This window comes from Trichechus manatus, unplaced genomic scaffold (genome assembly GCF_000243295.1).
Source record: "Trichechus manatus latirostris isolate Lorelei unplaced genomic scaffold, TriManLat1.0 scaffold00041, whole genome shotgun sequence".
NCBI classification, from domain to species: Eukaryota; Metazoa; Chordata; class Mammalia; order Sirenia; family Trichechidae; genus Trichechus; species Trichechus manatus.
Window position 1 is genome coordinate 13,985,290 of NW_004443977.1, and position 13,590 is coordinate 13,998,879.

Sequence of the window (13,590 nt, forward strand, 5' to 3'; positions counted from 1 at the left end):
GTGATTTTTTGGGGGCCAAAGGGTGGAATGTCATGGTTTGAATTATGTCCCCCCAAAAATGTGTGTATCAGTTTTGCTAGGCCATGATTCCTGGTACTGTGTGATTTTCCTGTATGGTGTAAACCTGCCTCTATGATGTTAATGAGGGAGGATGGTTGGCAGTTGTGTTAGTAAGGCAGGACCTGATCTACAAGGCTGGATTGTGTCCTGAGGCAATCTCTTGAGATATAAAGGACAGAGTGAGCAGTGAGACAGTGGGACCTCATACCATCAAGAAAGCAGTGCCGGGAGCAGAGTGCATCCTTTGGACTGGGGTCCCTGCGCAGAGAAGCTCCTAGTCCGGGGGAACACTGAAGAGAAGAAGGCCAACAGAGAGAAAAAGCCTTCCCCTGGAGCTGACGCCCTGAATTTGGACTAATTTTAGCCTACTTTGACTGTGAGGAAATAAACTTCTCCTCGTTAAAACCATCCACTTGTGGTATTTCTGTTATGGCAGCAGTAGATGACTAAGACAACAGGGAAATATTTGTTTTAAGTGGATCCCTACTAAAATTTATTTGCCTTCTTTAGGCAAAGAAGTAGGTCTAATAATGAATTTGCTTTGAAACAAGAAAATGTAGTTCCCTACAACTAATACTTTATTATTATTTTTCAAGAAGAGGGTAACTTATTTTATTTATTTTGTTGTTGAGAATATACACAGCAAAACATACACCAATTCAACTGTTACTATTATTTTTACCTCCAAGTTATAGTTTTTAAAAGCAGCATGGAGCTGCAAAATTCTGCAAAGGTGCCTGGGATTTGTCTTTCAGCACCATCCAAAGAAACTCTAGGAGACAAAGTCTCTTAGAATAAGACTTTCAAAAATCAAAAGAATGTAACACTTACATTGTTATATTCAGAGGATGGCACTGATTGGTGATTTAAAATACAACACAGAAATAAAGCCTCTAAGAAGAAGAAGAAAAAGAATGTGCTAATGTTTTGTTTCCTTCTGAATTCATTTTCCTTCTTGATACTAAGTAAAATAGTTATAATTAGTAGACTACTCAACAGCAATACAGAAACGGTTTTTATGAGGGTGGAATTAAAACTTCTTGAATGAGAATGGGAAGGATACATCTACAAGTTAAATATTTAAAATTATTTTTTATTATTGGTCATTATGTAACACAAGTAAATAAATAACTTTTAACAGTTTTCACAATGTTTTTCTGATGCAGGTTGCTCATGAATACTTAATGAAATCATTTTCAAGATGAGAATATTCTTATATAAGTGGATTTGTTCTGCAGAGTTTTGTTTCGTTTTTTCCTTTTAGTAGAGGCAATTTTGTTTCTTTTTAAAAATAAAACATTTTTATTATAAGGTGACTCGTGCTATTAGAAAAATTGGAAAATGTAGAAGAACTTTTAGTAGAGACTAGGACATTTTATATTTCCATCCAGACACAACCATTGTTAATATTTTGACATATTCCTTTACTCCTGTGCGCCTATTATTTAAAAATTATTTTATCAGAGTAATATATGTACATAAGAACAAATCAGATAACATTGGTTGGACAATATAAAACTGATGTTTTTGTAGGTTTCAAGCAGTCAGATGTTTCATATGGTTCAATCTGGTAATCACTAACATGTATTGAGAGCTTCCTTATGCCATAATCATTCTAAAGGCTTTCTATATATTATTACTTAAGCTCCACAAACCAATTATTTCTCCATATTATGAATTCTATTGTCTGATAAAGTAGGGAAACTACAACCTAGAACTTAAGGAGTTTTTCAGCTTATGTACATCAGTTCTTGGCTGAAGAGGTGCCTATAGGCAGAAAGCCTTAGGATTCATTTATTTTATTTTTTTAAATAATTCATTTTATTTTTGTTGTGTGAGAATATACATGGCAGAACGTACACCAATTCAACAATTTCTACACATACAATTCAGTGACAGAGAACATTGTTTACTAGTTAAACCAAAAACAAACCCATTGCCATCGAGTCGATTCTGACTCATAGTGACCCTATAGGACAGAGTAGAACTGCCCTATAGGGTTTCCAAGAAGCAGTTGGTAGATTTGAACTGCCGACCTTTTGGTTAGCAGCCAAGCTCTTAACTATGCGTCACCAGGGCTTTACTAGTTAAGCTAAGCTATTGTTTGGTTTTAGGAAGATTTCAGGGAATACGTTTGGTTTAAGGTTTAAAGATTATCTCCAGACAGTTTCAGGGGTTCATCTAGCCTCCATGGCTCCAGACATTTTGGATTCCATGAGAATTTGAAATTCTGTTGTGCATTTTTCCGCTCTTGATCAGGATTCTTCTAGAGAATCTTTGATCAAAATGTTCAGTAATGGTAGCTGAGCACCATCCAGTTAAGATTATTTTTTTCAAATTCTGCTAACAGCAATGGAGCATTTACTGTGTGTTAGAAATTGTATGGTGTATTTTCACTTCTGCTTTCTTGATCATCACAGTTTCATTTACTGTAAATATCCAAGTCAGTGCACTGGAGTCAAATAGGATGGAGGCAGCAGAGGGAAGATCATTAAAGAACCGCAGAGATGGAAGGTTCCATGTAAGCACTGAAACCAAAACCAAACCTGTTGCAATCGAGTCAATTCTGACTGATAGAGACCCTATAAAGCAGAGTAGAACTGCCCCATAGGGTTTCTAAGGAGTGGCTGGTGGATTCGAACTGCCAACCTTTTGGTTAGCAGCCAGGCTCTTAACCACTGCACCACCAGGGCTCTGGCTAAGCATTGAAGGGCCCACCAAAACCCGAAAGCCATGGACCTGGTCACCTCTCATTGCCAAAAACCTTCAGGTTACAGAAAAATTAAGTTTATGTCCCCAATTTTGCTCAGATACTTCTATAAACATGGGGATACCCAAAGGCAGCTTTTGAAACTCAAGTAAGTCATTGATCAAATATTCCCTCTACGGATATGAGATTGGAGGGTAAGACTTTGCTGCAAATATAGGTCTGTCTCTAAGATTCCAGTTTTTTCCCAGCTGGGCAGCGGCACTTAACTCATTGTGCATTATTAATAGTTGCACATGCGATTCATACTTTGTCCTTATCTTTTAGAAAATTTCAAACTTATGGAAGTATTAAGAGATTAGTTCAATAAACATTCTTTTTATCTAGATTTACCAACTTTTAGCGTTTTGCCACATTTGTTTTCCCTCTGTCTCTACACACACATACAATTTGTTATTGTTGCTGTTGAACCACTTGAAAGTAAGAATTAAAGTTGTAGACAGCATGACACTTCACCCCTAAATACTATAGCACATGCTTTCTAAAAATAAGGATTTTCTACACAATCACAATCCCATTGTCACATCTAAGAAATTTTATCAGTTATCTAATAATCTTAACATGATTCATATTAAAAATTTCTCTAATTAGCTTCAAAATTTTCTTTATAGCTAGACCAGTTCCTACACCTTTTATTTAATTTTAATCTTTTATAATATCTATATTTTTTGAAAGGGCTAATTATCTTGTAGAATGTCCCACAATCTGAATTTGTCCATTTTCTCATGATTAGGTTCAGGTTATTCATTTTTGGCAAGAAGACTAGGTTGTCTTAGTTTCCTAAGGCTACCATACAAAATACCACCAAGTGGCTGATTTTAAAGAACAGAAATTTATTTTCTTACACTTTTGAAAGCTAGAAGTCTAAATTCAGGGTGTCGTCAAGGCTGTGCTTTCTCTGTCAGCTCTAGGAAAAGTGTCTTCCTTGTATCCTTCAGTTTCCAGTAGCCCAGGTGTTTCTTGGCATCCCTGGCTTGTAGAAGGATCCTCATATAGTATTTTTCCTTCTGTGTGTGACTCCCTGTCTATTCTCCCCTTTTATAAAACACCACTCAGAAGGGATGAGGACCCACAGTCTTCTGATATTACAGGTAGTCCCCAATCTAGGGGGTTCCATTCCAACGACTCTGTCATAAGTCAGGTCTGACATAAGTTGAATACCTTATTTTCTTTTTAGTTTTCATCATTGTTGCCTTTTATTATCAATTTCTTTATAAATCATTACATTGAACATCTGTGAGTAAACATCTAAGAATAACACCAGCAAATTATGCATTGCAACACTGTATGTAGTACATATTACAAACGATACGATGTAGCAAAACAAAACAAAACAGACAGTTGTAAGTGTGGTTCATCATAACTCAAGTGTATCATAAGTCGGGGACTGACAATATCTTCAAAGAAAGACCCAACTTCCCCCAAAAGGTCACATTCACAGATATAGGACTTCAACATTTCTCCAAAGAAGATATACAAATGTCTGCTAAGCACATGAAAAGATGCTCAACATCATTAGTCATTAGGGAAATACAAATCAAAACCATAATGAGATCCCACTTCACACCCACAAGAGTGTCTATTATATATGTTAAAAAAAAAAAATAACTGATGAGGATGTGGAGGAATTGGAACCGTCCTGCATTGCTGGTGGGGATGTAAAATAATGCAGCCACTTTGGAAGACAGTTTGGTGGTTCTTCAAAAAATTAAATATAGAATTATCGTGTGACCCAGCAACTTCACTTGTGGGTATAGACCCACTTGTGGGTCTCCAAGAGAATTGGAAGCAAGAACTCAAACAGATACACGTATCCCAATGTTTACTGCAGCATTGTTCACAGTTGCCAAAAGGTGGAAACAACCCAAATGCCCATCAACAGATGAATGGATAAACAAAATGTGGTGTGTACATACAATGGAATATTATTCAGCATTAAAAAGGATGAAGTTCTAATCCATGCTACCACATGGATGAACTTTGAAAACATGCTAAGTGAAATAAACCGGACACAAAATGACAAATATGGTATGATTCCACTTACATGAAATGAATAGGGAAATGCATAGAAATAGAAAGTAGAGTAGAGTTTACAGGGACTGATAGGAGGAGGAAATGGGAAGTTATTGCTTAATGGGTTCATAATTTCTGTTGGGGTGATGAAAACGTTTTGAAACTAGTGGTCAGGGTATTGCAACCAATGTCACAAAACAACGTATGTATAAATTTTTGAATGAGATACTAGTTTGTGCTGTAAACCTTCACTTAAAGCACAATAAAAATAAGAAAACAAAAAAAGTGGTCAGAGTTGCACAACACTGTGAATGTAATTAATGCCACTGAATTGTACACTTAAAAATGGTGAAAATGGCACATTCATGTTATACATATTTACCACAATAAAATAATATAAAATGCTCTCTGAATGATTAAAGTAGAATCTATGGAAAAATAAAAATAAAGTAAGAATCATAGGGAGTTGGCTCACGACTTTTAATCCTGAATGTGCCTAAGTAACCCAAAAAAAACAAACCAATCCCACTGCCATCAAGTCAATTCCTACTCATAGCAAACTTATAGGACAGAGTAGAACTGCCACGTAGGGTTTCCAAGGAGCAGCTGGTGGATTTGAACTGTTGACCTTTTGGCTAGCAGCCAAACTCTTAACCACTGTGCCACCAGGGCTCCATGCCTAAGTAAAGCCAACTGAAATTCAGACCTTCAATACAACTTGGTTTGTCAATTTAGACAATTTTAAAAGGTATCAACATGAGTTCTAAGAACTGCACAGTACTGGAGTAGGCTTTTGCATCTTCCTCTTCCCCTTTGGCCTTCAATTTAGAAGAATCACATTACCGGGGTTGCTTAATGAGATAAAAATAGAAGACAGAGGTGAACTAAGTCACCTAGTTTTGTAGTGTTTTCTTCTTTAGCTCTAATTTAGACTCAAGCAGTTAAAAAAACTGTCTTGGTGCTGTTTATGATGTGAAATATGAAAGAATCTGTGTAATGTCTAGAATGGGAGTTTTAGAACAACTCCTCTGGATAGCAAGGTATCAGTGTGTGTGCTTAAACCCATTGCTGTCGAGTCGATTCCAACTCATAGCAACCCTATAGGACAGATTATAACTGCCTCATAGGGTTTCCAAGGAGCAGCTGGTGAATTCGAACTGCCAACCTTTTGGTTAGCAGCCAAGCTCTTAACCACTGTACCACCAGGGCTCAGGGTTTCACTTACTATCCTGTGGAAGCAAATCAAAATGTGGTGAAAACATTATATACAAAGGGGTTCACTGCAAAAAGGGTTACTTTTAATAGAGAAGATTTGTTAGAAGCCCAAATGTTCGAAAATGAATGGTTGAATTAGCACTGTCAGTCAATGGAATATTCATCAGTCATTAAAAATGACATTTATCGTCATGCTGAGTGAAATAAGTCAGTTACAGAAGGACAAATATTGTATGATTCGACTTATATGAAATATCTAGAACAGGAAAATGTATACAGACCTAAGGTTATTAGTGGTTACCAGGGTTGCGTGTGAGGGAGGCGGAAAAGGGGACTCGCTGCTTAGGAAAAACTGAGCTTTTGCTACAGATGATGGAAAAATTGGAAATGGATAATGGTGATGGTTGCACATCATGAAGAGTATAATTAATGTCACTAAATTGTACATATGAAGAATGTTGAGTTGCCACATTTTTTTATGTACATATTTAGCACCAAGAAAAATAATGTTTATGAAGATGATATAATGCCAGATTTATAATACCACACTGCTAATGTGATATAATTGTGATATAATACAGAATAAAAACTGTGTGATCAACCATGTTAAAAAAAAAAAAACAAAAAAACCTGTTCATGGGGAAAAAAAGACCGAAAGGAAAATTTTACATTAGTTATTGTTGGGTGACAAGAATATGGCTGATATTTTGTCTACTTCTACTTTTTGTATTTACAAACGTACAATAATAAATGTATGTATTATAACAATAACTCATATATGTCAAGTGCTTGCTTTGTGCCAGGCAGTGTGGCATTCTTTATGTCATTTATTCCCCCCTGCAGTCCTTTGAGACAGGTGCTGCCATTAGCCCATTTCAAAGAGGAGGGAATTGGGGCTCAGGCAGCAAAGGAACTTGCCTAAGGTCAGGCAGCTATAGTCAGTGGCAGAGCTAAGTCTTAATCATTATATATGCAAAGTATATAATGAATGTTAAAAAGATATTCAAAGGAGCAGGGCTAAGATTGGGTATTAAAGACTCTCCATACCCACGAAGCAGAGTGGAGGCAGAAAGACAAGGAAGGAAAGGCATCGAGGTGAGGTTTAGTGTCCGCCCGTCAGGAGTTTACAAGGTATGCCTAATTGATGTTTTTCAGTTGCACTTTCTTATTGGCTTATCTACTCACACAATTAATATGGAAATATGTTCTTGTAATAATTTCATACCATAGAAACATATCTAAGACGAAAAAAAGCTATATAGAGTGCACGTGATTGGGTTAGTGGAACATTGAATCAGTAGCTGGAGGACTTTGTTTCTGGATCTGCCCTTAGCTCACTCTATCAAATTAAGTCAATTTGCCTTTGGTCTTAGTTTCTCCATCTTTGTAGTAAGGAAAAGCAACTTTTCCATCTACATGATTCTTTACTTATGAACCTGCTTATTCACTCGCAATAAATACTTAAAAGTTACTGGTGTTATTACCATTAGCTGAAGGATAGTGTGATTTTTTTAAAAAAAGGGCATGGGTTTAGGGATTAGGCAGAACCGGATTCAGGCCCTTTGGGCCCTCAAAATTCCTGAGCCTCAGTGTCTGCAAGTGTAAAATGGAGACAATAATACATGTCTTGAGGGTTGAGGGGAGGAGTAAATGAGATGGCCTGTGTAAAGTGACTGGGTGATGGTCACCTCTCAACAACTGTACTTTCCCCTCCCTACTCCACCTTAGCTCAACCTGATCTGGCTTTTAGTAAAGAAGAATGAGGCCTAACTATATTTTCTTGTAAATTTTTGCACAACTTAGTAAATCAACAGAACATTAACCAATGGTGGTAAGTTGCTAGTCCTCCAGCCTGGGTGGTAGGAAGTAGGTGAAGCAAAATGGAATGATCTTGACATACATGAGAGTGGAGGGCATGCTTTTGGCCTTGCTGCTGGACTCATGGAAACTTGGCAGTTCCAGAATGCAACAAAACACCCCACAGAGGCGTGGAACACATGCTTCTTAATCTCTCACCCCCTCTGTTAACCTTTATTTAACCCATCCTGGAGGGAGCAACAAGTGAGTGCTTTGATGTGCATAAACAATTCGGATTGCTCTGTCACTCTGAAATGTTGCAAGAAGTGACATATGAGCTAAGATCTAGAGTCCCTCCTGTACTATTTCAATCTCTGTCAATAGAGTTCCTGAAAATGAATCTTGTTGCCAGAAGGTGCCCTCTTCATGGGCATTCAAGTGATGGCTGCTCAGTCAAGGTGAGCAACTGTAGTGTGACATTCTCTACATCCCTCCAATCAGCAATGTCCCTCCATATATCACAGTGGGGGAGGTAGTATGTGGTCATGGCTAAGGGGGTGGGCTTTGAAGTCAGATCAACCACCTACATACTGTGTCACTTGGGCAATTTAATTAACCTCTCTATGCCGCCATTTTCTCTTCTCTAAAAAGGGACAGAGTACTATGGCTATTTTATCGGTACTAAGGCTATTATTTGGAAACCCTGGTGGCATAGTGGTTAAGAGCTACACCTGCTAACCAAAAGGCTGGCAGTTTGAATCCACCAGGCGCTCCTTGGAAACCGTATGGGGCAGTTCTACTCTGTCCTATAGGGTCTCTATGAGTCGGAATCAACTCTTTGGCAATGGGTTTGGTTTTTTTTTTTGGTTAAGGTTATTGTTGTTAGCTGTCGTTGAGTCAACCCCTGACTCATGGCGACCCCATGCACAACAGAACAAAACACTGCTAGGTCCTGCGCTATCCCTATGATGGCTTATGGATTGGACTGTTGTGATCCATAGGGTTTTCATTGGCTGATTTTCAGATGGGCAGTGGTTGCGTGTGAGGTGTATTGGCCAAGAATTGAACCTGGCTGTCCGGCATTGAAGGCAAGAATTCTACCACTGAACCACCAGTACTAAGGCTATAGTGAATATTAAATGAGAATACCCAGGTAGAGCACACAATACAATGCTTGGCATATAGTAAACATCTAATAAATGTTAAATAATATCATGTCATTAGTATCTTGTCATATTACTGTCTTAGTTTTCTAGTGCTGCTGTAACAGAAATACCACAAGTGGATGACTTTAACAAACAGAAATTTATTCTCTCACAGTTTAGTAGGCTAGACATCCAAATTCAGGGTGCCAGCTCCAGGGGAAGGCTTTCTCTCTCTTTCGTCTCTTGGGGAAGGTCCTTATCATCAGTCTTCCCCTGGGTCTAGGAGTTTCTCAGAACAGGAACCCTGGACCCAAAGAACATGCTCCACTCTTCTTTTTTTGTGATAGGAGGTCCCTCTCTCTCTCCTCGCTTCTCTCTCCTTTTATCTCTTGTAAGATAAAAGATGATGCAGGTCACATCCCAGGGAAACCTCTTACGTCGGATCGGGACAGTGGTCTGCGTAAGTGTGTTGCATCCCACCCTAATCCTGTTTAACTTGACATAATCTTGCCTTGCTAACCACAGGCAGAGATTAGGATTTACAACACATACAGCAATTACATCAGGTCACAAAATGGAGGACAACCACGCAATACTGGGAATCATGGCCTAACCAATTGACATATTTTTTGGGGACGCAATTCAATCCATGACAATTACCACACTTGAACTGAGGCTCAGTTCAATATCACCTGTATGTACGAAATCGCCCTACCATGGGCCAGTGATTTCATGCATACAGGAGATACTGTACAATACAGTGAGCAGATACTAAATGACCTTGATTCCATGAGGTGTTTTTTCCTTTCTTACAGCACAGGTGTGCATCGGAATCCTTGTGATCCTGATCATATACAACTATTGGTTCCTTTATGTTCCTTACTTGACATGGCTTTACTTTGACTGGTGTACCCCGGAGCAAGGAGGCAGGAGATCCCAGTGGGTCAGAAGCTGGACTGTTTGGGGGTACTTTAAGGACTATTTTCCAATTCATGTGAGTAGCATTGTTTTATATGGTGTTGATTTGAGCTAGGAGAAGAATGGAAATTTGTTTTCATCACATATATTTCCAGCTTTTTTCTTTTCAGAGGGAAAAAGCAGGCAGTTCAGCCCAAGTTGCTAAATGGACTCTAAGCAAAATTGACAAAGCTGAGAAGTCTATGTGTGGAGGACTCTGGGCTCAGGAGAGAGTCCGAACATTTGGAAACATCTCTAACCTAGATAAATGAAAAGAGTCCTGTACTCTGTTTCTCCTTGACATAAGAACTAATGATGAGCCCTTTCGTTTCTCACTGTAGACTAATAAGGGAATATTTTGTCTTTTATCTCAATATAAATCTGCTATAGCTCATCAAAACTTGGAATTTGGATCCAAGTCACAACTACATATTTGGGTTTCATCCCCATGGAATACTGGTTGCTGGAGCCTTTGGAAATTTTTGTACAGCTTATTCAGACTTCAAGGAGCTATTTCCTGGATTTACTGCATATCTTCATGTGCTTCCGTTTTGGTTCTGGTGTCCTTTCTTCCGAGAATATGTGATGAGTGGTGGTAAGTAAAGGCAGATAACTACAGTGATTGAGGGTGGCAGGAGCATGCAGAATGTTTCCTCCCAAACCCATTTGGGCTTAACAGTCTCTTATGGCAAAACCCTGTGTCCTTATCCCTATCTGGTATTTCATATGCTGTCTGGATATTTCATGCCTCCTCCACTGGACTATAAATGCTGGGAGGATACAGCCTGTGCCTCTTTTTCTGTTCCATCCCAAGCATCTAGCACACGGTGCCTAAAACATACGAATGCTGAGTAAATATTTGTTCAATTAAAAAAAAAATGACTCAATATGTTTCTTGTATCCAGATGTGAAAGAAAGAATCGTGGCTCAAATAAGTGGTAAATCACACCTTAGGAGAGGCCCTTTGTATACTTTTGTGAATATTAGAGAGAGAGAATGTCCTCTAATGCATCTTGAAGTAATGGCAATGATAGAAACTAAACGTTCTCAACTTGCTATCTTTTTATTCCCAGATTAGCTATAACTTGATTCAGGAACAAGAGTTCATTCTGCTCTGCTACTTGAGCCAATGGAAGACTCTTTGATTAGTGAAACCATAATTCTATTAATTCCAAGACAAAATTAAGCCAAAATGCTTTAAAGACACTTTATGAATGCATACAACTTGTGTTAGTAGCTCTCATTTCAACTTCAGAGGCTCAATTTGTTTAGTTTTCCAAGTTGACCTGCTTATTGATGAACCATGAACTGTAATAACTTATAGATTGTCTTATGCTTATGAGCATTGTGTAGGTAGATTATTATTGTCCTTGTATTTCTTAGATATAAAGAAAAGTATAGTCTCTTTTTTAAAAAATTATAATTTCAGGATCAATAAATGGCATATTCAGAAGTAGAATATTTCACGGTCTTCTAGGTTTTCATACTTCCTATTAATTTCTCAAGTCACTATTATCATTAGGTAGCTGTTAGGAAATCACCAAATACAAAAGGACCAGAATCCACAGCTGAGTTCTCAGATCCTGTTTGTGGAACTTCACCCATATAGTCCTGGGCCCTGGAGTCTGTGCTGTCACTTCATCTGACCTCTAGAGGGCGAACTAAAACCCCCCATACTATGCTAGAGGGAAAAAATCCCTTCTCTTTCCTTTTGTGCAGACATTGGGTTAGAGTTTTTCAGAAGGAGGAAAATGTCAAAAAAAGTACAGGACTTCTGGGCAACATGACAGTATAGTCAGAAGCACCACGCCATCCCTCTGCAGCAAAGATCCAAAAACTAAGTCAAACAGAGCCACACGTCAATCCTGAAACCCTCAGCATCAAAGGAAGAGGTAAAGAACTCAGCCAAGCACCGAATGGAATAAGAAATTGACCGAGAACAGAGAATGAGGAGAGATACATGCAGAGGTCCTCTATCATCTACCGCAGCACAGATCTGCCATCTTGGACTTCTATCAGAGATCAGCAAACAGAGGGTATGAAAAAGCAGCTTCACGGAACTTCCAGCAGGAGACAGAACAACTGGTAACCAGCAATATACACTTTCCCACCCCCAACCCTTCTTTAGCCCCACTTGGCTTCGTCTGCTTCCTGCAGCCACAGTCTCTTAGCCGGGAAGCAGTGGTTTCACCCTGGTGTTGCTTGGATTCCACCCACCTGCACTGGCCAGCTCCCTGAGTGCCATTTGTTGGCTACTGGTGTTGCTTTTTTCCCATTCTTAAATTTCTTCCTTACCTCTCACCACCTCCCCCTCCTTTCAAATACCTGGTTCTGTGTGCCATCTTTACTCCTTCTTGAAAGGCTGTGAAACACCACTCAACTGTGAAACTGCCTCCTTGCCTGTGCTGCCACCCTGGAGGGACCTCCCCACCCCGGGGCTTTTTGTTTGTTTGCTCTGGTTTGTTCTGCTTTGATTTGTTTGTTTTCTTTTTCTTTTCTCAGTTTGGGAGCCCCTTCTAGCTGGGCAGTACCGCGCAGCTTGGAGGCTACTCACTCTGTGCAGGCGCACAGGGACATCACTGTGGGCATTACTTTTTTCTTGATTTTTTTTTTCTTTGTTTTGTTTTCTTCTCTCTCTTATTCCCTTTTTGTCTTTCTTCATTTCCAGTTTCTTGATTTACTCATTTTTTTCTTTTACCCTTCTTTTTTCATTTTTGTTTTTCCCCATTTATCAGTCTCTCATCTCTCCACTCCAATAGCAAGCTCCCTTAGCACTCTTTTTTGTTTGTGTGTATGTTTTTGGCTCCCATTCCTCTCTCCTCTCTCTCATCTTTCCCATACCCATCTTAGCTCCACACATCACAATCTCTCCCCTCCTTCCTGCCTTCCTGCACTGTGCGCTGAACATCACACTCCCGAGCAGCACAGGCACAGCCTACTGGAACCTGCCCTGCACTGATTCCCAGACTGCACTGTCAGCCCTAGTACTTGCCACAAACAACCCATCCCAGCAACTCCTCTTCAACTGGACCTGCCCTGCTGTACCATACCTGAGTGACTGACCCTGCCCATTGGGTAAGGAGGCAAAAAGTATTGTGCCCACAGACGAGCAAAAAACAAAGAACACATATCCCGTCTGCTCAGACATAACCAAATAAAAAAGCAGGATGAAGCAAACAAATCTACAATCAGTAAATGAGGAAAATAACTGCTGAATGCCCCAAAGACAGCAGACAATATCAAAACATATACAAAAACAGGACAGGATGTTTCCATTAGGTGTCCAAAATAAAACACCAGATGACTTTCCAGTAGAAGAAAAGGCAGTAGAACTAACTGATAAGGAATTCAAATCTCTAATATTCAGAATTATCCAAGAGTGGAAGCAAAAAGCAGACAAAAATGAGGAAAAAATAGACAAATTCATGGAAAACACAGAAAAACGGAAGAATTCAAGAAAATAATACAGAAACAAAATGCTAAAATTCACAACTAAATGCTAGGAGCCCTAATACATGGCATAAACACAATACGAACCATAAGTAACCAATGCACAAGCACCAGAAGACAGACTAGATAAATGGGAGCTCCTAAAAATCAAACACTTATGCTCATCAAAAGACTTCACCAAAAGAG

At 39.0% G+C, this 13,590-nt stretch overlaps 1 protein-coding gene across 2 annotated transcripts in view; it reads left to right on the plus strand.

Annotated features, from left to right (window-relative positions):
- Positions 1–13,590, plus strand: part of MOGAT1 (monoacylglycerol O-acyltransferase 1) — a 48,899-nt gene that overhangs the window by 9,292 nt on the left and 26,017 nt on the right. For both annotated transcript variants that reach the window (XM_023731218.1, XM_004376363.1), the window contains exons 2-3: positions 9,813–9,991; positions 10,345–10,549. In XM_023731218.1, coding sequence (XP_023586986.1) covers positions 9,813–9,991; positions 10,345–10,549 — 384 coding nt within the window. The remainder of the gene's footprint in view (positions 1–9,812; positions 9,992–10,344; positions 10,550–13,590) is intronic.